The sequence below is a fragment of the Sinohyriopsis cumingii genome, chromosome 8 (assembly GCF_028554795.1).
Source record: "Sinohyriopsis cumingii isolate HCF-2022 chromosome 8, ASM2855479v2, whole genome shotgun sequence".
Classification (NCBI taxonomy): Eukaryota; Metazoa; Mollusca; class Bivalvia; order Unionida; family Unionidae; genus Sinohyriopsis; species Sinohyriopsis cumingii.
The window spans coordinates 17,172,725-17,197,944 of NC_142968.1; the positions used below are offsets into that span (position 1 = coordinate 17,172,725).

Below are 25,220 nucleotides of genomic sequence, written 5' to 3' on the forward strand. Positions count from 1 at the left end.
ATGATCTTAGTATGCATTACCTTTTCCATATGATTGTAGGTGGGAACAAGTATGCCATCACGAGTGCGGGATTGATTATCTTTAACATCAGCAAAGCAGATGAGACGATTTATGAATTCAATGCCAAGTATGACAAGACTTTTGCATGGGAATTTCAAGGCATTTCAGTGAAAGTGCTCAGTAAGTAAGATTTGTGACTTTACATACATGGATTGTTTTAATAAGGGTAATAGATAAGAAGGGCATTTTGTCAGTCATGGGACAGCCACCTATCCATTACAACATTTGTTATTGCTAGGATTTACAGGAAATTTTATACACATTCATTATCATGTCTGTTTAGGCATGAATGAAAATGGTTCCACTCAGGCGTACAATAGGGCTGCCACAGGGACCATCTTGAAAAACAAAAAATGTCATAAATGGTTGTTATCCTGGGCAACAGGACATTACAGCATTGTGTATATTGATGCTATGGTTAGCATTAGTTAGCAATTTGTGTTATCCAGCTTGGGCTAAACATGCTGTGAAATGAGGCAGATAAAAATTAATTTGTTTAATCTCATGGATCGATTTTAGTATGCCTACCAAAATGCAGAACTTATTGTTATGTTGTTGTCCATCCTTCTGTCCACATTTGTAACCAATTTCATTTTTTCACAATAACTCGAGTCGTCTGCCATCTGCATCTACCCATCTTTGTGGATGGTTTGCACTTATGATAAGAAGGAACCATATAGATTTATGGTCAAAGGTCATGGTTACTGTGACAGAAGAAAAATGGTGTCTGCACAGTAATTGTGGATGGTTTGCGTTTAGGGTAAGCAAGTACCATATTAATTTTGGGAGTCAAAAGATCAAATGTTATATATAGTTCAAGGTCACTGAAAGAATAAAAATGGTTTATGCACAATAACGTTAGTTGTACATGACAAATCTCAGGCAAACTCGAGGTAAGGAAGAAGCCTAATGACTTTTGGGTCAACATGTCAAAGGATATGGTAAAATATATAAAATCTGCACCTTCAAATTTGGAAGAATGAAAGCTATAGAACATCAAACACATCAATGGTGATTGGCATTCTTTTATAGAACAAAATGCCTGGATGAAGTGGTACTGTACAGGTGGTGTATTGGTTATACATACAAGGACCTGACTTGAGCACACTTTCAGAGTGCTAAACCTTGTCCAGAATGTGTTCCCTGAAACTGTCCACTGAGAGTGGAACAAAATCTGCTTCAGTGTAACCGACATTCGTTCTTTGAGACAGAAGATTTTAGCTCGTGTGTCATCCATTATATTGTACATTATGTTGCATGCATCACGCGTCATCCATCCTACACTTTGTAGCCTAAACCAATTTAAATCAGGCTTGAAATATTGGTTTATATCACGCACTCAGTAATGGGATTCACACATTGATGAATCAATCTTTCATCTGACTGAGTTGTCCTTCCTGAGTTCTAATTTCCCATCCAGTTTTGATAAAACATGGCATATATATATATATATATATATATATATATATATATATATATATATATATATATGTGTGTGTGTGTGTGTGTGTGTGTGTGTGTGTGTGTGATTCAGATGTTGTATCAGTTCATTATAAAGGTAGGTCCATGATTCTAATCAGGTGATCTTACATCTGTTTGTCTGAACTTGTTAAAACTTTGAAAGCTATATTTCTGATCCGATTTTGATCAGACTTGGAATATGTACTTATGTCATAAAAGTACATACATACAAACATGCACACACACACAAACACACAAACACACACACACACACACACACACACACGTTGAAAGAAGAAAAACAGTTTCCATACATTAGCAATAGTTCCGTATCATAGACCTGGACCAACCTTCATGGATAGTTCATACCTGAGGTATGCAAGAGGCCATTGATTTTGGGGTCAAACAGTGATAGGTCAGGATTAAAGTAAACGAAAGAAGAAAAATGGGTCTGCATACATATTTTAATTACCTGGATATTAAATATGAAGTAAATTATCATGTGCTGTTAACTTACCTTGGTATTTATTATGTATATCTTTATTTTCTAGAACTTCTGGTATATTATTTTATTTAATTTTCGTAACTTGTATTCATGGTCATAAATTGTGTAATTTTGTTATAAATTGTATGCATAATGTAGCTCTGTTGAAAACACAATCGAATAGTATCTATAAATAGTTGCTTATGTACATGTTGACAATTAGTAAAAATCATGATAATAAGACTTAAAATTTTGTAGTTTCTCAGTGACTGATGGGATATGGAAGGTTTGAGAAGAATTCTTTGTATTTCCATTGGTTGCACGAGGGCATGTGAACATAGTGGGTCATGACTTATTATATCATAAATCAATAGTGTATGTTGTCATGTGGTCCATTGTAAAATGTAGTAGCAGTTTACAGTGTATATAAGGAGAAACTTGAGCATTCACTTAATTTCCAATTTCTGGAGTCATTCACACTTTTTTATGTTCCTGATGTAAGTCTGCAGACATAATTTATGCTATACGTAGATATTGTATGAGAGAAAAAAATTTAGTGGTGATTGAAAGTGCTCATTATTTGGACAATAATATTATTCTGGAACTTGTACATTATTCGAAAGAAATCTAGACAGTGCTATCTTGATGTCACGGTTATCTTGGAGGACCAGTACATTTCCGGTATTGAGATTATTTTGGACTTTTCATTTGTTTAGGACTTTCAAAAACTTTTATAAGGCCAATTTTTGGATTCACTTTCATTATAGTGTAAGTTCCTCTCACATTTTTCATTTATCATTTTAATAATTAAATTGTGTATTGAGTTTTACAAAACTTGTTTGTTTTGCTTCTTTTCTGTTGCTTAAGTTTGTTACCATAGTGTCATAACAGTATTAAATATTGACTAAGTAACAACTATTTGCTGTTAACTTACCTGGGTATTAAACACGGAGTAGGTTATCACATACCATTCATGATATTTTTCTTTTAATGGGAATGATTTAATTCAGATCAGTGGAACTTGAAGAGCTTAATCAATTACTAAGTCATTTCATATGCTAAAGAATCATTGTGATCTTTTGAATTTTGCAAGCCTGCTTTTATTTGTGGATTACTTGTTCTTTTTCTTTTGGTTTTTGATGGGTGAATGTTTGGGGGCTTCAAACCATAATTTAAAGAACCAGTGAAAATTGGTCCATTGTTAACAACAGTAGGACCCCCTTTACCAAATCACAAATTGAAGTATTAAAAAACTAAGTTTTTGAAAAATCTTAACTATTTATAAAAATAAATGGTTCATGGTAATTTTGTTAAGATTATTGGTGGTGTTTGTAATTTTGTACTCCAGTAAAATGGCAGGCCCCATCGTGAAGAATAAAAAAATACCATTATTGCAATGAGTAGAGGCTGTCACAAAGGAAACAGAAATCTGGACGTTTTCTTCACGCCAAAGTGTGAATGTAAAATTATCATCAAGTGACGACATTATTGATATTAGAAAAGCTTTTAACTTGTACCTAGCGATTTCATTAAATATCTGTATTTTGCTGTCTAATAACAGAATAGTCTATACATTGTGTATTGCTGAACATTAATAGAAGATGTCTATACATTGTGTATTGCTGACTAGTAACAGAATATGTCTATACATTGTGTATTGCTGACTAGTAACCGAAGATGTCTATACATTGTGTATTGTTGACTAGTAACAGAAGATTATATATTGTGTATTGCTGACTAGTAACAGAAGTCTATACATTGTGTATTGCTGACTAGCAACAGAATATGTTTATACATTGTGTATTGCTGACTAGCATTAGATGATGTCTATATATTGTGTATTACTGACTAGTAACAGAAGATGTCTATACATTGCATATTGCTGACTAGTAATAGAAGATGACTATACATTGTGTACTGCTGACTAGTAACAGAAGATGTCTATACATTGTGTATTGCTGACTAGTAACAGAAGATGTCTATACATTGTGTATTGCTGACTAGTAACAGAAGATGTCTATATATTGTGTATTACTGACTAGTAACAGATGTCTATACATTGTGTATTGCTGAGTAGTAACAGAAGATGTCTATATACTGTGTATTGCTGACTAGTAACAGAAGATGTCTATACATTGTGTATTGCTGACTAGTAACAGAAGATGTCTATATATTGTGTATTACTGACTAGTAACACAATATGTCTATACATTGTGTATTGCTGACTAGTAACAGAAGTCTATACATTGTGTATTGCTAACTAACAACAGAAGATGTCTATGCATTGTGTATTGCTGACTAGCATCAGTTGATGTCTATATATTGTGTATTGCTGACTAGTAACAGAAGATGTCTATACATTGCGTATTGCTGACTAGTAATAGAAGATGCCTATACATTGTGTATTGCTGACTAGTAACAGAAGATTATACATTGTGTATTGCTGACTAGTAACAGAAGATGTCTATACATTGTGTATTGCTGACTAGTAACAGAAGATGTCTATATATTGCATATTACTGACTAGTAACAGAAGATGTCTATACATTGTGTATTGCTGACTAACAAGAGAAGATGTCTATACATTGTGTATTGCTGACTAGCATCAGATGATGTCTATATATTGTGTATTGCTGACTAGTAACAGAAGATGTCTACACATTAAGTATTGCTGACTTTTAACAGAAGATGTCTATACATTGTTTATTACTGTCTAATAACATTAGATGTCTTTACATTGTGTATTGTTTACTGATTTATTACAGTTAAGCCCGAGATAGTTTCCCCTTCCACCATCTCCACAGGAAAGGCCGGTGACCAGTTCAGGATGCTGTGTCTTGCCAACGGTGATCCATTCCCAATGTACAATTGGTACAAGGTAATGTAAAAATTTTGATCTTTTCTTTTGCATTTCATAGTATTGAAGTATCGGAGATCCGGTACTTCTCCATATACCAATGGTACAAAGATTAAATAAAACGCGTCCACGGTAGAGATTACTTTGTTATTATTGTCTAGCTTCAGTTTTATTTGTCTGCGTATATTTCCATTTTATAACGATATAATAAACTGTTGCACATACTGACCACATTGATTTGTTGATTACTGACTTAAATGGCTTTTCATGATTTTGTTATTTTTGATCAGAAAAAAATACATTTTTTTTCTGCAGAAGAATTTTATATGGCCACATGCTTTTTTATGCAGTGATATATTGGTGAATAGTCATAACTGCACTAAATGTTTAAGTATTTTTTCCCCACAAATTTAGATTTTTTGTTCATTTCTGGTCAGAGTGTGTGGTAAGGATGCATAATTACTTTCTAGTTTCAAAACTGAACGCATGGAAACGTTTGAATCTTGAAAAAGCTTAATTGATAATAAAAAGAAAGAAACTAACCTTGTGTTGTTATCATCTATTCCTTTTTTCAACATGAGCATTAAAGAATAAAATATATCCACGAAATCTGTATAAGTAGCATAGGCTTCCATACTGTAGGGTGTATCAGTTATGTCCGACAACACTCACCACGTTGTTCATTGACATGAAAATTGAGAAACAATTGTGTGTGGTTGTGCTCAAAGATTTGAACATGTTATCCGACTGAAAACTGGAGCCAACAAAATCGCAAACAAGAGAGAAATAGTGAACCTATATATTGAAGACGCCATTCACGCATGACACGGTGTTGGGGGCAAAATAATCAAGACTGAATTATATCCAGGTCTACTGTATGACAGTATCTCGCAAATAAAAATCAGCATTTGAAAAAACATTCACTTGAGGGCAAGTAACAATCTTTCCACCAGCTCGGGTTAAAAAGGTATCATTACTATTTACCAGCAGACATCAATGCTCCTTTGTATTAATTGTAACCACAGATGCCAAGCACACAGAAGCCCTGGTGGTGAAAAAACACAACTGGCAGCTAGCAGTTAACTCCTTCTTTGCACCTACCGACAGGACATAAAAGATAAAATGTTATTTTTATTACAAAGCAAGCCGATCTCAGAAGCCGACTTTGGTTACTTTTTCTTGTAAAGGATATCAATACAAAGGTTATTTTATTACAAAGCAACCTGACCTCAGAAGGCGACTATGTATTCTTTTAAGTGTGCCGATTTATTTTATTTTTGAATATACAAAGACGGCCGAGATGTGGAAGCTAACTTTGGTTCCATTTCACCGGTATTCACGAAAATTTTGAAAGTAAAATGAAACAATGGAACAGTTCTTAAAGTGACACGATATAGTGCTTTGTGAGCGAACATCAATGACAAGAAACAGCCAGAAGATTTGGAGAAAATAAAATCACACGATGAAATCGTGAAGGCCAAAAGAAAAACAGGTCATTTCGCCGACAATATGATCGTTAACATGGATGAAACTCTAGTGTACTTTGATCGCATTCCTGGACGGACTTACGATAAGATGGGGGTCAAAAGTGTGAGAATGAGCAAGACCAGTGCAGATTTTAAACAATCTGACTTTTGTCCTTGCAGTTTGTGCTTCAGGTGATGCGTTGCCTCTAACAATTTGTCAGGGTATGAAAAAGCTAAAAAAATATTCATGTACCAAAAGAATGGATTGTACATGTGCAGGGCAAGAGTTGTGTTGATGAGATGCTGCTGTAGTGGATTAAAGAGTTTTATCTCAAGTACACAGTTCTATATTTTTTAAAATAAAATTCAGTTGGAGTGCATTTTCCGACATGTAATTTTCCAATCATTTAAAAGGTGTCTCACAACTTACGACTCGAAAAAAACAATGTGTCTCAGAACATACAGTGCACAAAAAAATTACTTTTAAGATTAATTTATGGTGTCCCAACAAATACAGTCTCCCATCATATACGATAAATACGGTAATCCATCCACTACAAACCATGACATTGGCAATCGATAATCACCACTGTTATGAATGGACACTTGAAAGAATTAGGGTCCACAGTGGGAATATGGATTTCTGGAAAAAGATGGTGCATGCACTTACTGTATTGAAGACCTTTTGTCATTTGAAGCAAAATGGTGTCCATATAGTCAGAAACCTGGTGATGTACAAAAATATAGCAACACTTTTGTGTGTTGTGTTGCGTCTTTAAGTCCCATCTAGAAAAAAAAGTTTGGTTATTGTGTGCTTAACTCATTAATCCCTGGAGGATTTTGTCATGTTTGCCTAAAATGCACGTAGGAAACACATTTTGGGGGCTATTTCTGAATACATCCTAATACACTGACTTCCAAGAGATTCCTGGTTAACCTAATGCGTAATTGTGTTAGAAACATGGGTTTTCGTTGGCTATTATGCTTGTGCATGAGCAGAAGGGTAACAGTTGGAGTTTGTTTTTAATAGGTCCATCCTTTTCATATAAAGACCACTCTTTATTCCAAATGCCCATCTTATCCTATTTTTTTGCAACGGTTCACCTGTCTGTGTGCAGTTCAGACCGGTCTGACGTAGATCGGAGGCCAAAATGTCTAGAATCCGGACGCAAAATTGGATTCTGACCACGGGCGAATTTTTGGTGGATAAATATCGGGTCCCAAAATTTACATTTTGCCCTCTGTATTTTGTAGTGCAACTTGAATGTCCAGATTATTTGGTATCATTGTAGAGCTACATCTGTCTACCTTTCTATAATACCACCCACTTTAGTGTATCACACATGACATTGATGCTACAGAGCTCAAAAGTAGGCTACTACCTCCTGACACGTAAACAAAGTGCCAGGGGTTAATGAGTTAAGGATGTCAGATTCTTTCACATCAAAAATGACCATTTAGTTTTTAAATATATAATGGTTCTTACTGAATCAGTAAGAAAGTAAAGATTTGTCGATAGATGTATAGTCTGAAAAATTATGTGATTTAAATTAATTTGTCTGTCATCCAGGAGGGAACTACTAACCAGTGGTCATTGTTGAGGGACTCTGATGACAGAAGAATCACCATTGATGAAGTACATGGAGAGCTGAAAATTGAGCCCCTTAAAAAGGACGATGAAGGTCAATACAAATGTCAGGCTTCAAATGAGGCAGGTTCTGCAGAAGCCCAAGCAAGACTAGATGTTCAAGGTACACAGTTATTTTTATTCTGAACACATTAAAATTAATGGTATTGTGATAGCAGCCAGCTTAAAAAAAAGAGTTCATATTTCAACAATGTACTGGCCAGATCGAATGCGATGGCTTGTCCTCTCCAATCCTTCTATTTTCACAAGTTTGTTAATGTTTCTAATAAACAATTGGGGTTATTACCGTGAAGCTGAAACTATGTAGTTTGAAATGTAAACGGTGTTAATCTGACAGCCGTGGTGGCCATGTCGAAAATCTTGTTAAATGTTTACTCCATATGACTGGAAGTTTGCGTTGACAATGTTATTTTCACTCAGAGTCATCGTAGACACCTGTTTGGTCCAAAATAAAAATGAAACCCTTCAACAAGCCAAAATGGCTACTAAGTGGCCATTTTGAAAATCTTGCTATCACTAGTTCAGAAAGGACAGTCACATAGGGTTTCTTTAAGATTTGTATTATGCATTGTTGATCCAGAATAGAAATAATGCCAACCTAACATGAGATATGGCGTTAGTGTTAATGGTCTTGAACATCTTGTCAGTTCCCCATTGAATGGATGGTTTTATCAACACGAGATCTTCACATTTCTTGGTTTCATTCGACCTTAGTGAAATATGGCTAACAAGGTGATCATCTTGAAAACCTTTTCACAGATATAGAGTCATAGTGACATTGGGTTTGTACTAAAAACGTTATGTAGTTGGATCCAAGTGTGATTATTACTGACCATATTTTGATAAAATTTGGTAAATGGGCTTACATTGTCAAGATCTCGCTTGGGTAGAAGTACAACATTTATGATTTGATTTTGCATTCGATGTTTGATCCCTCAGTACTTGAGCAACTCTGTTTCTGATCATACTTTTATTAAACTTAGTAAACAGGCTGACATCATAAACATATATAATGCATTTTATTATGTGCAAGATATGTGCAAATTAATGAAATATATATTTTCTGAGTTTACTATAACAGACAGGCCATACAATCTTTTTGAGCGTAATCCAAGGGGAGTACTTTTAGACGGAATATAATAAAGGTACCTATATTTCTGTATATATTTCAATCATTCTGTATACAATACAGGTGCAGTAGTCTTTGGACAATCTACCAATACAATCATGTAGAGTGAGAATGTTGTTCAACTTCTTTTTAACTTGGGATGAAGACCGTTAGACTACTGGATGATTAGACTGTAGGGTAGCTTTTAGGACTCTTAGACTATGGGATGATTAGACTGGAGGGTATTTATCAAGACTGTTAGTCATAGACTGATTTATTTTTAGACTGGAGGGTAGTTTTCAAGACTGTTAGACTATGTGATGATTCTTGAAGGTAATTTTCAAGACTAATTGTAGGATGATTAGACTGGAGGGTAGTTTTCAAGACTCTTAGACTGGGATGATTAGACTGGAGGGTAGTTTTCAAGACTGTTAGACTATGGCATCATTAGACTGGAGAGGAGGCTTCAAGACTGTTAGGCTATTGGATGATTATGGAGGGGATCTTAAGATTTTGACTGTAGGATGATTAGACTGGAGGGGAATTTTCAAGACTGTTAGACTATGGGATGATTAGACTGGAGAGGAGGTTTAAAAACTGTTAGATTATTGAATGACTAGACTGGAGGGGAGGTTTCAAAACTGATTCTGGATTGGATCATTCAAGACTCTGACTGTAGGATGATTATACTGCAAGGGATGTTTCAAGACTCTTAGATTATGGGATGATTAGACTTTAGATGTTTCAAGATCAGCACTGGTTTTATATCGGGATTCTTAAATTATATGCATCACACCTTGTTACTAAAATTGCAGCACCTAAATCTAAATGTTTTACATTGTTTCCATTAAAAGAAATGTTAAAAGGTCAGGAAGACTCTGACATGCTAAGGTTTAAAACACTTTCGTCGTCAGGTTCAAGACATTTTTCTCCAGTTTCTTTTTTATTTTAGATGCATTGATGAGTAGAAGTTGCTTGTTCTGTGCACTGATTTGATTCACTGTCAGAACAAGTTTATCTCACTTATCTTGATAAAACATTAGTTTCTCATAGACTGATTTATTTTTAAATTCTAAAGTGCAAGCCCATCATTGGAGGAAACTAATATTTCCTAAAGAAGATGTTGAAAAAATGTTTTTGTTTCATTATTTATTGCCTGTAAGTAACATCAACATTCATTAATCACCAGTATTTATATGTAGCTCGTCTGTTACTAAGATAAAAAAGGCTGCTGGATTTGCCTCTTTATACATATATGCAGAATAATCATTCTAGAATTTTAATTTTTCACCTTCAACTGGTATTAGTTAAGACCCAGCCATTAAAATGCTATTTGTTTTTCTGTATTAAGTAAGACCCAGCCATTAAAATCCTATTTGTTTCTATGTATTAGGTAAGACCCAACCGGTAAAATGCTATTTGTTTTTCTGTATTAGGAAAGACCCAGCCATTAAAATGCTATTTGTTTTTCTGTATTAGGTAAGACCCAGCCATTAAAATGCTATTTGCTTTTCTGTATTAGGTAAGACCCATATATTAAAAGGCTGTTTGTCTTTCTGTATTAGTTAGGACCCATCCATTAAAATGCTGTTTGTTTTTCTGTATTAGGTAAGACCCAGCTCTTAAAATGCTATTTGTCTTCTGCATTAGGTAAGACCCAGCCATTAAAATGCTATTTGTTTTTCTGTATTAGGTAAGATCCAGATATTAAAATGCTGTTTGTTTTTCTGTATTAGGTAAGACCCATCTATCAAAATGCTATTTGTTTATATGTATCAAGTAAGACCCAGCCATGAAAATGATATCTGTTTTCCTGTATTAGGTAAGACCCAGCCATTAAAATGCTGTTTGTTTTTCTGTATTAGGTATGACCCAGCCATTAAAATGCTGTTCATATTTCTGTATTAGGTAAAACCCTGCCATTAAAATGCTATTTGTTTTTCTGTATTAGGTAAGACAAAGACATTAAAATGCTATTTGTTTTTCTGTATTAGGTAAGACCCAGCCATTAAAATGCTATTTGTTTTTCTGTTTTTGGTAAGACAAAGGCATTAAAATGCTATTTGCTTTTCTGTATTAGGTAAGACCCAGACATTAAAATGCTGTTCGTTTTTCTGTATTAGGTAAGACCCAGCCATTAAAATGCTGTTTGTTTTTCTGTATTAGGTAAGACCCAGCCTTTAAAATGCTGTTTGTTTTTCTGTATTAGGGAAGACCAAGCCATTAAAATGCTGTTTGTTTTTCTGTATTAGGTAAGACCCAGTCCTTAAAATGCTATTTGTTTTTCTCTTTTTTTAAGGATATTTCAGTAACCCTTACCAAGGATCAGGTCAACCATGAGTCCACTGCACAGCTGAGGTTTGCAAACTTGAAGCCTTTTCACATGGGTGATTACACCTGCCAAGCCCATAATAATGCTGGAAATGACACTGGCTATGGTCATCTGATTGTCCGTTGTAAGTTAGATTCCCTTTCAGGACTTAAAGAAATGTCACTCCACTTCATTAAGTTAGTTTCCCTTTCAGGACTTAAAGAAATGTCACTCCACTTCAGTGCATTAATGATCTTTTTCATTTGAGTGGTTATATCAGTACATTTCCAAGATTTGTATGTTACCAGGGACGGGGGGGGGGGGGATCAGGGTTGATGCTAACCATGAAAAGCCTTTTTCACTGTTGCAAATATTAATCCAAGTTTTGGGAAAAATTGCGACTTTTCAGCTGCCATATGATATATCACAGAGTACATGTATACACATTTTAGTCATAAATAATTGAAGTGTCCTTGAGTTAAATTAATGAAGTTCCTACTAAAAGCTGGTAGGTTGTGCTTCAGTCATTTGAGGTACAGTTGCTGTATGAATCATTTGGGTACTCTCCCTTAAAGTATTGTTATAGTTAATCCAAACACTAAGGCAGTTGGTTTGGTCAAGTAGGCTGGTTACTTCATAGTCAGCTGCATATTGGTATCTTTTCTTGTGCAGAAGGGATGAAGACCAGTCTAGTGCCACACTGTGCTAACAAGTTTTCATCTTTGATTGACCCATTGGAGATTTGTGGTTAAACACTAAGAACATGTTTTCAGATCTAAGATATTCCTGAGCATGTTTGCCCCAACAACTCTGAACAAAAGAAATGATGGATCAACATTCAACATATTCTGCCATCTTTACTTGTGAAGAAGGCTGTTGATGGATCACAGATAAGTCTTGACAGTGGAGAGTTCGTAATTGGGTCAAGAACCTTGTGGCATCTTTAAAAAAAGATAATACAACTTGTATTCCCCAGTTCCCCTTCTGTAAGCAGATTACTGATAATCTCTACTTATTCAGTGAGAACAGTGTTAAGCATGATCTTCACTAGTAACCTTTGCCACCACTCGTACAACCATGTAATCTTTACAGTGAATTGAACAATTAGACCTTGCTAAATCCATAGAAATCTACTGAGTGCAGAATTCCACACACTGGCATTCATCACAAGGAATGCATTAAACATACATTCCATAGCCAGATTCCATTGAAAGTAGATGTTGAGGTATCAACCAGAAGCAAATATCTCTTTATAAAAAATGAAAAAAATAGTGTTTCATTTTACACAATGGTATACTAACTACTGCAGATTCCCAAATGAAAATGATATAAGCATGATTTGCCTCGAAGAGGCCCTTTGTGAGCTTGTGGAAAACTTGTAATTTATATAAAATACTTTATATAAAATACAGTTCCTGATATCATCCATAACCTCCAATCTTCTCCAAGGGAGATAATTGCTGATGCATGGACAGTCAAATGAAGCAGTGTTTATCAGGACTTAGCAGAAAATGTGCTATTGAAAGATTAAGTTTTCCTTTTGAATGTGCTTCCTGATCACATTAATACTATCTCCCAAATCCAGCCCTCCCAAATAAACAAATTTGTTTTGTCTATGTTATATAGACAAATAGGAACTAATTTTGCCCATTACCTCCCTTTTCCACTAGCATGTGGTGGTAGTAGTACGTTTCTGCTGTGAACTGACAATACATTATTCGCATTGCCTCCCAAAATCTGTTAGAAATTTATGCTTATTTTCATCCTGTCTATTGAGGATTTCGTTATTTTCAGATATATTAAGTATTATTTGACAAATGGAATATATTGTTTCGTTTTAATTTTGACCATAATTGTTTGCATTTTTTAACCTATACAGACATAGTTTCTGCATTCTCGGACTGCATGGTTCTGTATCGGAACATTGTAATGGAACATGTTATGGTTTGTACTTGCACGCACTAACTGTTTAACACCCCTTGTATAGTTGGTGTCTCGGGAATTGTTAAAGCAGATACACTATTAATTTCTTCTTTCTTTTCTTTCTTTGTCATTTAACAATTTGATGAAGTATGTTAAATGCATGAGATTCAAAAACATCAAGGATTCTCATGACTTGTCCTGCCTGTACAAAGGTACTTACAGCATGTGTGCAGTTAGACAGATAATAGCTGGTGGATAGTGATAAGGCAAACTGCAAAATTTGGAAAATCGAACACCAAGAGTACTGACGTTTTGATTACTGACCCTAATACTGAGTCTTTGGCCAGCCTGGTGGGGGATGGCGTTGCGTCCCTTACCCCCAAAAAGGTATATATAACCTAATGATGCTGTTATATCTAGGGAAATGGAGGAAATGCAACTAATCCACCCATCTAAATCATCTCTTAATCCTTTACCTCATACAGTGTATGTTTTTCTAGGCAGTCTGTATAGTGTACTAAAGTTTCATAGTGCAGTGCATTTAACTCTATACACATAGGCCTGCCTGTTGAATTAGAGCAGTGTATGTTACATTTGACATCAATTTTAAACATGTAACATTTCTTTTTTACACATTTGTTATGTTTGGAAAAATAATTAGGAGTAAAATCTGATCATTATGTCTGTATAACTACTTTTCACGGAAGAATTTTTATGTGCTTTAAATTCTTAGCAAACTTGTTCACCATCAAGCCAGTGAAGTTTTGTGACCAATCATCCCTGCCATTTCTCATACTCAAAATTTACCATTTCTTTGTTTACATCTACATTACTAAATCATCTGCATTTGATAAATTATAAAAGCTCCATGTTGCCTACATCAATATCAGAACTTTTAACTAAGTTATTGAAGCTTTCATAGTAGTGATTTTAATTGTGCTCACTCTAAGAAAGTACTGAACTAAATACATGGCCTCCATTTTGGAGAGTGGAGAATCCGACCCCATTACTTTAAATAGCAGATTACTAGTAGATTTTAAACAGCAACTTCGTGAGCAGACCTAATGGTCATTCAAATCAATCATCTAATACCTAATAGGGGATTTTCCCCAAAGGAGATGCTATGAAAACCATCTCAAAATGGCTGATATTTACAGTGGGCGTCCAAAGACGCCTCCATGAGAATGGCGTAGAGGCATCCAAAGGCACTTCCATGTGAATTGGGTTGAGGCGTCCAAAGGTGCTTCCTTGAGAATTAGGTAGAGGTGTACGAAGGTGCTTACATGAGGTAAAGAGTTAAGTTAAAAATATATTGTTGGTACAGAAAGCAAAAAAATTGATTTGTTTTGACTAATTTTTTCTAATCCTTCCATTTTCTGTTTTCTTCGAGAATTGAGACATTTTGGGTGAGTTTCCATAAAATTCTATGCATCCCAGTTTTACAAGTCCCTCCACATATCTGAGCATGACCTTAGCATTGTAAGTATGTGTACATGTGGTTAATACAAAGTTGAATGAACCATGCCATCTAGACCCACCTCAGTTTTGATGCTCTATTGGCTACCAATCATACCTCCCAGCCATCTGCCTCTGTGTTCTTACCATTCAGTGACTGTAGGGCTTCTGTATGATGCTGTGCTAGGCCTCCATACATACAGCGATGGAACATTAATATTGCCAGGCATCTTATTGATAGATCGATCCATCCACCTAACATTACTAATACTTGGGTATCGTAGCCGCAAGCACAGCCCTCCATATGCATGAATGATACATACTGATTTTGGCTTTACAAGTTGTTCATACTGAATTGATGTCTACATCTTGAAGATAAGCTCGGCATTTGCTCCTGGCTTACCCTCTTGGTCGCTACTGAGATAGTCTTACAAATGAATGCCATTCTCTTCAGGAATGTATTATCCAGATATCAGTCTTGATCCCTGCCATTCAAACACAGAGTTGGACAGTAAACCTTATGGTGTTTCACACTCAGAACCCTGCCATTCATACACAGAGTTGGACTATAAACATGATGGTGGTTCACACTCAGATCCCACTACGGAGTAGACTGAGTATAGCTTTAAGATGTCAGTAAGGGAAATGTATTACTGTGTTACTGAACTGGGAATGTCTGCCACCCCCTCCTCTTCCATACCAGGATTATGCCGCTGTCGATACTGATGACGAAGTCCAAAGCCATTTTTCTGAGTCATCTGTCAGTGTCCATCGCATTTTGCTGGTACAAGACCAATTTCGATACATTCTCTACATATCTCCCGGCATTAGACAAGAACTATGCTGCGGACAATCAAACTTCACCAGAGTACTTTAAGATGGATGAATCATTCTGCACACCACTTCGAGGCATGTTCACAGTATAGTTGCCACATCTGTGTTGATGGACTTGGTGTCCCAGGCAGTTTTCAAGCTTGCAGAAAAGGTCAGCTATGAGCATACCTGGGAGTGATTGGCTGTAATATCAGAGGTAATTAACTGCCACTAAACTTGACCCTGTGTGATGGGATTCATGATTATGCTTAGCCACACTCAATCCACATCAAGCTCTGACCCTGTGTGATGGGGTGCATATTTATGCTTAACCACTCTCAATCCATATCAAGCTCTGACCCTGTGTGACGGGATCCATGTTTATGCTTAGCCAGACTCAATTCACATCAAGCGCCGACCCTGTGTGATGGAGTGCATATTTATGCTTAACCACACTCAATCCACATCAACTTCTGACCCTGTGTGATGTGATGCATATTTATGCTTAGCCACACTCAATTCACATCAAGCGCCGACCCTGTGTGATGGGGTGCATATTTATGCTTAACCACTCTCAATCCACATCAAGCTCTGACCCTGTGTGACGGGATGCATGTTTATGCTTAAGCAAACTCAATCCTCATCAAGCGCTGACCCTGTCTGATGGGATGCATATTTATGGTTAACCAGACTCAATCCACATCAAGTGCTGACCCTGTGTCATGGGATGCGTGCTTACGCTTAACCACATACAATCCACATCAAGCGCTTTCCCTGTGCACCACTCTGTTCAGATCACCTCTGCTGTTCAGTGCTAAGATAGGGGATGTGCAGAGGGAGGCAGTTTAAGAACTACCCCTTCACCTCTCTGCACAGTCACCATCACATTTTTAATTTTTGCCATCCAATTCACCCTCAAAGGCATGATGAAAGGAGATGAAGTGATATATGATCATTTGATGCTCATTCAAAATCAGCCATCATCACAATCCTATCCATGGAGACTATGTTAACCAGTCTCATAGGCAATCATATTCAGACGGTAGGAAAGAAAGTTTATTTACCCTAAAGCCTCTGTTTTTTCACTGTTGACTTGTGTCATTGACCTCCTGCAGACATCAATTATTTAGGCACAATACTGTTGCTTTTCGTACAGTGTTGGATCGGTCTCTTTCCACCAGGTGAATGGGCAATCCAAATTGTCTACGATAGGCTTCCGATCTTGTTTTGCCAACTCTCTACATTTGTCCTGTAAATTCCTGACAGAAATATTCTCCAACTCGGTAAAAGGACACACTTTTGTAGCAAGATATCAGGCAATCATTGAGAAGCAGGCAGTGGAGGTAGTTCATAATCCCCAATCTCTGGAGTTTAGTTTCAAGAAGGCTTGGGTAATGAAGGCCATTGGCAAATTCAGACCCATCCTCCACCTCAGTCATCTTAGTCAGTTCACACTTCCACTGAAATTCAAGATAAAGAGAGCAGGATCAGCTTGCCTCTCCAACCATCCAAATAAATTTGCCATCGTATCGATTTGACAATCATATTTTCATATTCCTGTCATTCCATCCTCACTGAAATTTCTGTGTTTGCATACTGGGAAATTGTTATCAGTTTTATACTCTCCCTTTCGGCTTGAACACAAGTCCTTGGGACTCCATGAAACTACTCATTGGTGTTGTGCCCCTGTTCCATTTAACTTCATTTTATTTCTGCAGTGGTGTAGTCGAAGGAAAGAATGATCAACTATCCCTTGTAAATCATCAGGGTTTTCTGATTAATTGAGTCAAGTCTGATCTGTCCATCTCAACTCTTTGTCCATCTGGGTATGGAATTTATCGGACATCTCAACCTGGTATGCCTTCCCCTCCTTCATTTGGTTCATATCATTGAACTCTAAGTCCATTTCCAACAAAACAGTGGACAACAGCCAGGGAGTTGATGTAAGTCCTTGGATTGTTCATTGCAGGGAGTTGATTCAAGACCTCGGATCATTTGTTCATTGCAGCAGCGCATATCTTTTATGTCGTAGTGATATCCCTAGGTTGCTACAGTGCCTAATTAAGAATTGAAACAAAATGTTCAGAAAATCAGTAATCAAAATAGTTTTATTTATATATATATCGGCGGGGGAAAGCTTCCAATTCCATTAAGTTATTCCTTTTATTTATGAATGATCACAACTTTTTATATAAAATTAGGTTATTTTATGAGTGAGCAAACATTTGTCGAAATGTTCATGACACTTTGACACGGAAACATTTCATAAATGTCATTAAATAAGTAAATGTCATGAAAATTACTCTTTCAGAGCATTGAAGTTTTCCTATGAGCTATTATTAGCTTTTTCCTTAACTGGTGAAATACTCTTGTTTGCCAACATAAATTAGTGAGGAATGTTTTCTGTACATATTCCTTGGGTTCCCGATTATCCGAGTGGTCTAAAGCGCTCACCGTTCCGCATCACTGCTATCTCACCTATGTATGCATGAGTTCGAGTCTCAGGCTCGACTAGCGTGGGTACGTGGGAAAGCCTGCCAGTTACTTCTCGTGGGTCGGTGGTTCTTCCCTGGGTTTTCTTGGGTTCTTCCTCCACCAGTTATACTGGCCGCCATGTATAGCCTGTCTTGTGCTGAAAAATGGCGTTAAACCCAGGAAGAACAGCAACATATTCCTTGTGATGTTTACTAAGAGTGTAAATAGATGATGCTTAAAATTTTGGTCAAATTAAATTTCCTTCAATAAGCACATGCAACCTGCATTCTACCTTTAATTTTTGCCACCTTTTTGGGTGTCATTTTGGTGTGCCAATTAATACATTACAAAAGCTCTAATGATTTCCAAACTCTAACTTCAGCTTTAATAGGTCCTTGTCATGCATCTGCATCCTTTGCCAAAAAATCTAAACAATTCTCTTTTAAAAATACATTTTCACAACCACCACTAATTGTGACAGCACTGTAGAAGAGCTCATCAGTATAGAGAGAAAGAAATGGTATTTAATTAGTAATATCATTGAATATTAAATGATAATTTTAATGATATAGAAAAACATATGTGTATTTTATAGATCTTTAGTGTAAGTGAAATTGATGTTGAAAAGATTGAAAATTGCACCTTAGTCTCTGAGAAATTTCAGTTTTAACCCTAGTTTCATGTATCTAACTGAATGAATAATTTACATAAAGCATAGTTAATGCAAGTATTTATTCTTCTGATTATGGGTCAGATAAATTCGTGTTAAAATTGAAATCCTCCTGATAGCGTTTGAGCTTGTACTGGCTTCTATATTTTAACCATTCAGGCAACCATTGTTGGTATTTTTACTACTTCAGACCATTTATTTCTGTATTGCAGATGCTGCTAAATTCAAAAACCAACCTCAGGGCCCATTTTACAACTGGTATGGAAATGACAACGGAAATGTCACCTGTGTTGTGAATGGGAATCCTCTGCCTGTAGTGCAGTGGTTCAAGGGAGGTAACCAAATTGCAGGACAGGATTTATACACAATAAGAAACGTTGAAGATAAAGACAAGTTCCAGATCACGAGCATCTTACTTGTAAGTACCTTTGCTTCTGATCTGACTTTGAGTATGGGTAGATGCAATTTGAAGAAGAAACTCATGTACATTTTCTTGTTTATTTACTTTTTGCAAAGATATTGGAGTACATAGTATCAACATTGTAGTGTGTATTATAGTCACACTTTCATTTTAACTTGATGGCAGTGAAATAATTCTGGGATTAAGGGATCAAAACAAAATGGTATTCTTATATATCATCATCAGAATTTGTGTCACATATCACATGGGGTTAATATCCTCAAGGTCAGGGTCATATTTATGTAGTATAGATTTTCCATTACTCTTAATGTTCAGTTCCTTTTGAGATTAAGGACTGAAACTTGGTATACTAGTACATCATCATTAAAAGATGTGTCATGTATCACATCGGGGGTCTTTTCATTTCGGTGAATGACACAACTGACCTTAAATATTTTCTTGCTTTTCTTCTGCTAAATAACTTGCAGACCATTTGATATTACGGGAGGAAGGTCGGTATACTTTTACGTTATGATTAGATGGTGTATCATGAACCACATTGGGGGTCCAATCTTTTTCAGGTCAAGGTCACAGGTCAGTATTTGAGAATAGCAATGAAACTTGGTATCATTGTAAATGCATCATTTTTTGCAGATGTGTTGCAATCGTCAAATATTTCATCATACTTTCGATTATGCTTTGTAGAATTATGTTAGATTAATGGATAAAACTTGGTATACTATTACATCATTAGTATGGGCCCCATGTGGTCTGAAGCGCTCACCATTCCAGATCATTGCCATCTCACCTCTGCCTGTGTGTGTTCGAGTCTCAGGTTTTGCCATTTTGAGCTATCTACAGAGCATTATTGGTAGATATGTGTTCAGTTTATGCCCAACACCATGCAAATTAAACAACAGGGTAGAGGGGTGGGGATGGCAAAAATATGAATAAGAAGAAATTCCAGTTATATAAAACTCGAACCAAACCGATGTATACTACTGGAGGTTATGTCTAATTGTACATCAAATACAATCATGTCTACCGCAGATACCAATTTCACAACCAAATTAGCATAACAGTAGGCATTTCTTCTGAATTACAAAAGATGATGATATAATGGACACATAAGCATATACTGATTGGGCCCACACTTTTTATCTTTGTTTATTACTGCTTTGAACTGCTTTAGTCCAAATTTTGTTCTTTTGACTCGTATAAGCTTATTGCTAAGATTCGGTTCCATTTTGGTGATAATGGGCATAATTTCAGTAATTTGACATTGTTTGCATAATTGATAAATCCGTCCATTATAAGCCATGTCATGGGCAGTCCACAATGTCTTATCCGTGATGGACACAGTGTGATAGTGAATATGTTCCACCTTGGGGACATGGGTTTTCCATAAATGCATTTACTGTATATGCATGATGTCCTTTGGGGCCATTGGTGGCCAATTGTTTTAAAGCACGTGTCTTTACTGATCACATCCATTTCACTTTGATCGCCTTTTGGGTGAGAATTAGCATCTTGCAAAATATTGCACCCTATTGGAAAATGAGGTCTCTTTGGTCTGTATTTTATGTTCTATTGCAAAATGAGGGCTCAGACCTGTATTTTATGCTTGTGTGAGTTTCTTGCAGTTATGTGTTTTAAGTAAATTTATTGGGTGCTGTTTTTGTTTGAATCATGAAACTTGAATATTGATTGCAATGCAATTTGTACTTCCTGAATGGCAGGTCACTATGAGTTACATATTAAGCTTTGTTAACATCATGTATTTGCATTTAGTTCATGTTCACATAGATTCATGCTATGTCCACACAATATTGCCTAGTGCCACTCAAAAGGTTAATTGTAAGGATTAAATATTGTCCCCAAATTGTCAAGATTTTGTTGTCAGAAATAATTGGTCTGAATTTATCTTCTGCATGACAGTACAGGCTTCATAGAGGTGAGCTCTGAAATTGTCGATAATGCTCTGGTTGAATTTATCTGTTGTACTTTATATTCTGATCGATAAGAATTAATCTTTTTGAGATCAAAGGATGAAACTTGGTATATTGATAAGAATTAATCTTTTGGAGATCAAAGGATGGAACTTGGTATATTGATAAGAATTAATCTTTTGGAGATCAAGGGAAAAAACTTGGTATAATGGTAAGAATTAATCTTTTGGAGATCAAGGGAAAAAACTTGGTATATTGATAAGAATTAATCTTTTGGAGATCAAAGGATGAAACTTGGTATAATGGTAAGAATTAATCTTTTGGAGATCAAAGGATGAAACTTGATATGTTGATACTTATATATCATTATCAGAAGTACTGCTGTTTATCTCGAAGGTCACATGTTATTTTAGGTTTTGACATAACTCCTTTCATTCAGCATTGAGAAACATAATTTCTCCCCTGAACTGAGAAACCCGATTCATTTTTCACATGCATACAAATTAATGTTGATTGGCGACATCCATCGATGGGATAACCGATTTCAATCGAAAGCTGGAATGCAGTATTTGATGATATTACCATTGTATACATGAGAAGCCAACACCACTCTGTTGGATATGGTAGGTGATCTTTGTATGATACGTTTTTTATATTTGGATTTGATACTCTGCCTATCATTTACGAGTATTTTGTTCTTTAACCCTTTACCACAGTGAGCATAGTTACAAAGTGCAGCGCGCTATAAATAGAACACGTGTTACCTATTCGACTCCATACGCATAGGCCTGCCTGTTAACTGTTAAGCAATGTAGTTAGTGTATGTTACGTTTAACAGCAATTTTAACCATTTTACATTTTTGGTACACATCTATTATGTGTGGAAAAATTTAAGAGTAAAGTCCGAATGTTCTAGCTGTGTAATTATTTTTCACGGAAGAATTTTGTATGTGCTTTAAAATCTTGAGAGAACTCGTTCACCATCAAGTCAGTGAGGCCCCGTGACCAACCGTAGCTGCCATTTCTTATACTCGAAATTGACAAGTTTTTCGTCTGCGTCTACATCACTAAGTCATCTGAATTTGATAATTTATAAAAAGTAATTGCTGCCTACATCAATATCAGAATCTTTACCTAAGTTATTGAATTTTTCATAGGTGTGATTCTAATCGTGAAAACTTTGTAAATACTGAATGAAATCTGCGACCGCTATTTTGGAGAGTGGAGATTACGACCGAGTTACTTTAAATAGCAGATGTCGACCAGAGCTTAAACAGTGACCATGTGATCTGACGTAATTGTCATTGACAGACATGAATGTACTATCTAATAGGGGGTTTTCTCTGAAGGTGGCGCTGCAAAAACCGGCTTAAAATGGCTGATGTTTACATCAGGCGTCAAAATGCACTTCCATGCGAATGGAGTAGAGACGTCAAAAGGCGCTTCCATTCAAATAGAGGAGAGGCGTCAAAAGGCACTTCCATGCGAATGGAGTAGAGGCGTCCAAATACGCTTGCATGAGGTAAAGGGATAAAGGCATAACTGACATACATTATTTTTCACAAGTGCTTACCAGTTAATAAGAAATCCACAACAGCAGGGGTGTCTTCAGCCCAAGGTCGCCATTCAAAGTATTCCAACATCTCAACTGATCAACATTATTCACCTGATTCTTATTTTTATCAAATTCATGCTTTTTCTTCTCAGGTCTGCTAGATAACGCAGACATGTTGCTCTTCATATCCTCTCGAAACGAGCTGTCTGCCATCTGCAAAAGTTATCAGTCACTGATGGAATTTGTTAATTGTATTACATCACTAGTTTTGGAGCACCCCCAAAAGAGAATGGAATTATGAGTAACTAAAGTGACTGAATTAATAGGTGGTTCCTCTTAATTATAGATGGAATATTTTGACATCATTTAATCCTATCATCCTGATTATTTCAAAGAACAGTTTATGTCACTTTTTTATTTTTTAAACAAATCATCATCTTCTTTCCAGACTAGCTAGATAGGAAGAATGGTGAAATATATGAAAAACTGGTGGCATTGGGGCTTTAAGGGTCCTTGGTTTTACTTTTATAGAATCAATACCATTGCTGCTATAGTAAATTTGTGTAACCTGAGGTACAGCAAGACGTTCAGTTTTCAAAATGGTATGGTACAATCATGTCCTTCCGTATTTATTCTTTAATAAAATCAACTTTCTCCTTTTTTCCCCCAAATATAATAGAAAGTAATGCATGCATAATATCCTTACATCTTATTGTTGTTCATGAGGTTAATCACAAATCTTGAATCCTGTACAGCGTTTTCAATGTATTTTATTATGCAGGCCAGACTTCAACTTTCAAATGAGCAGCAAATATTTGGAGATTATATTTGCCAGGGGATCAATGCTGCTGGAACAAACAATATCACCATTAGAATGCTTCAAGCAGGTAGGCAAGATTGTCTTTTAATTTGTTGTGATATCATGACGTTGGTTGTATATTATTTTGTTTTCCTTCTGTCCATTCATGTAGAGTGAACTCAGGGAGCTAAGTTGGTAGAGTTTTAGATTCTTATTCCAATTGCTAAGCATTCAATAAGCATCCAGGTAAGTCCGGGTCAATTGCCTCGGTGTGGCCTTGGCAAATGTGTGTGTTTGTGTGTGTGTGTGTGTGGGGGGGATTTAAATTTGTAACGTAGCTTTTACAATTTTCCAGTCATATCACTATGATGTCTGCAGTGTGGCAGATTAAAGCGATGTCTAGCACTGGGACATCATGCCGCAGACATGTAGCATGATGGCCCCACCCAGTCACAGTATCCTAACACCAGGCCTACCAGTCCTAACATTAACCTCTTAATGCTGAGTGCCTAGCAAGGCAGCTGTTAGCATCATTTTTGGAAGTCTTTTGTATGACTCGACCGGGGTTCGAACCCACGACCTCCTGCATCCAGGGCAGACGCTCTAACCACTAGGCCACCGCTGTTAAAAGAGACTGGCTGAACCTAATTTATCTGCTTTAGATACAAACAAAACTAAATTTGAAAAGTGTGCACATTTCAGCAATAAATCACTTGAGATGGTCGAATTAGATTTGGTGGGCATCATTATTTTGTATATCTAGATGATCTGAGCAGCTCTCAAGTTTTTTTCTTCTGCAATTGTTACAATATTTGTTCTTTTGTATTTTAACCTTTTAAGGCTTTCTTTGTTGGACCATGCAAATGCCACATCAGGGATATGAATGAAATCTAGTATGGTTATTTGTGTATATATATATATATATATATATATATATATATATATATATATATATATATATATATATATATATATATATATATATATATACTGATTGAATTTTCATGCAATTAATGCAATATTTCAAATTGTAGTAGAGTTTGATTGTTGACTGAGACATGTATGCAGATACAAATCTGGTCTATCATTTTTTGTACATAGAGACATTTGTTTTTCAATATGTTTGTGTATGTCAAATAAAGCCTTGATGACCATGGGATTAAGTTTACGACCAGGATCATTGCATGGCAGCCAAACGCAAACTTCTCATTTCCATATCCCGAACGTTTCATTTTGTACTAAATGCCTCTTTTTATTTATAGAGAAACCTCCTGCACCTGTTGTGTCAGTGGATTACTATACTGCTCGTACCATTCGGTTTGGTATCAATGTTCCCAGTGTTCGAGGTCCTCCTGTCACGAAATTTATAATCAAATACAAGGTCCAAGGCTCAAATGAAAATCCAATGACTGCTGAGGTTCCAGTCGGTAAGTTTGTCACAGACAAGGTCACTATCACCATGTAGTCATAACTGATTATAACCATCGCTCTGGTCATGATAAAAGATGATCCTTCTACGTGGGTAAATCACTGGTGTTTGATGTGGACTGGTGACTCAGTTTGCATCTGTGCATTGATCTATCACCACTGTTTCTGACTTCCAAGAACTTGAACTCCAAACTCAAAATGTTGCATGCCCAGTAGCATTATTGTAGTACAAGTAATTTTTTTCTGCAATTAATTTGAGGAAAATAAGATTTCCATTTAAATTTTCAACACTGTAAAACTAAATAAGGAATTCTGTATCGTTAAAACTATGGCAAGAAGAACAAGTAAAGTAAAGTTA

General features: G+C 36.0%; 1 protein-coding gene across 1 annotated transcript in view; it reads left to right on the forward strand.

The window, feature by feature from the left end:
- Window positions 1-928: 928 nt before the first annotated feature.
- The window catches only part of LOC149793048 (neural cell adhesion molecule 1-A-like), a 102,009-nt gene continuing 77,717 nt past the window's right edge, over window positions 929-25,220 (forward strand). Inside the window, exons 1-7 of the mRNA XM_089968942.1 lie at window positions 929-953; window positions 4,771-4,883; window positions 7,899-8,079; window positions 16,853-16,977; window positions 18,922-19,149; window positions 23,417-23,522; window positions 24,697-24,861. Of these exons, the coding sequence (XP_089825068.1) occupies window positions 929-953; window positions 4,771-4,883; window positions 7,899-8,079; window positions 16,853-16,977; window positions 18,922-19,149; window positions 23,417-23,522; window positions 24,697-24,861 (943 nt within the window). The remainder of the gene's footprint in view (window positions 954-4,770; window positions 4,884-7,898; window positions 8,080-16,852; window positions 16,978-18,921; window positions 19,150-23,416; window positions 23,523-24,696; window positions 24,862-25,220) is intronic.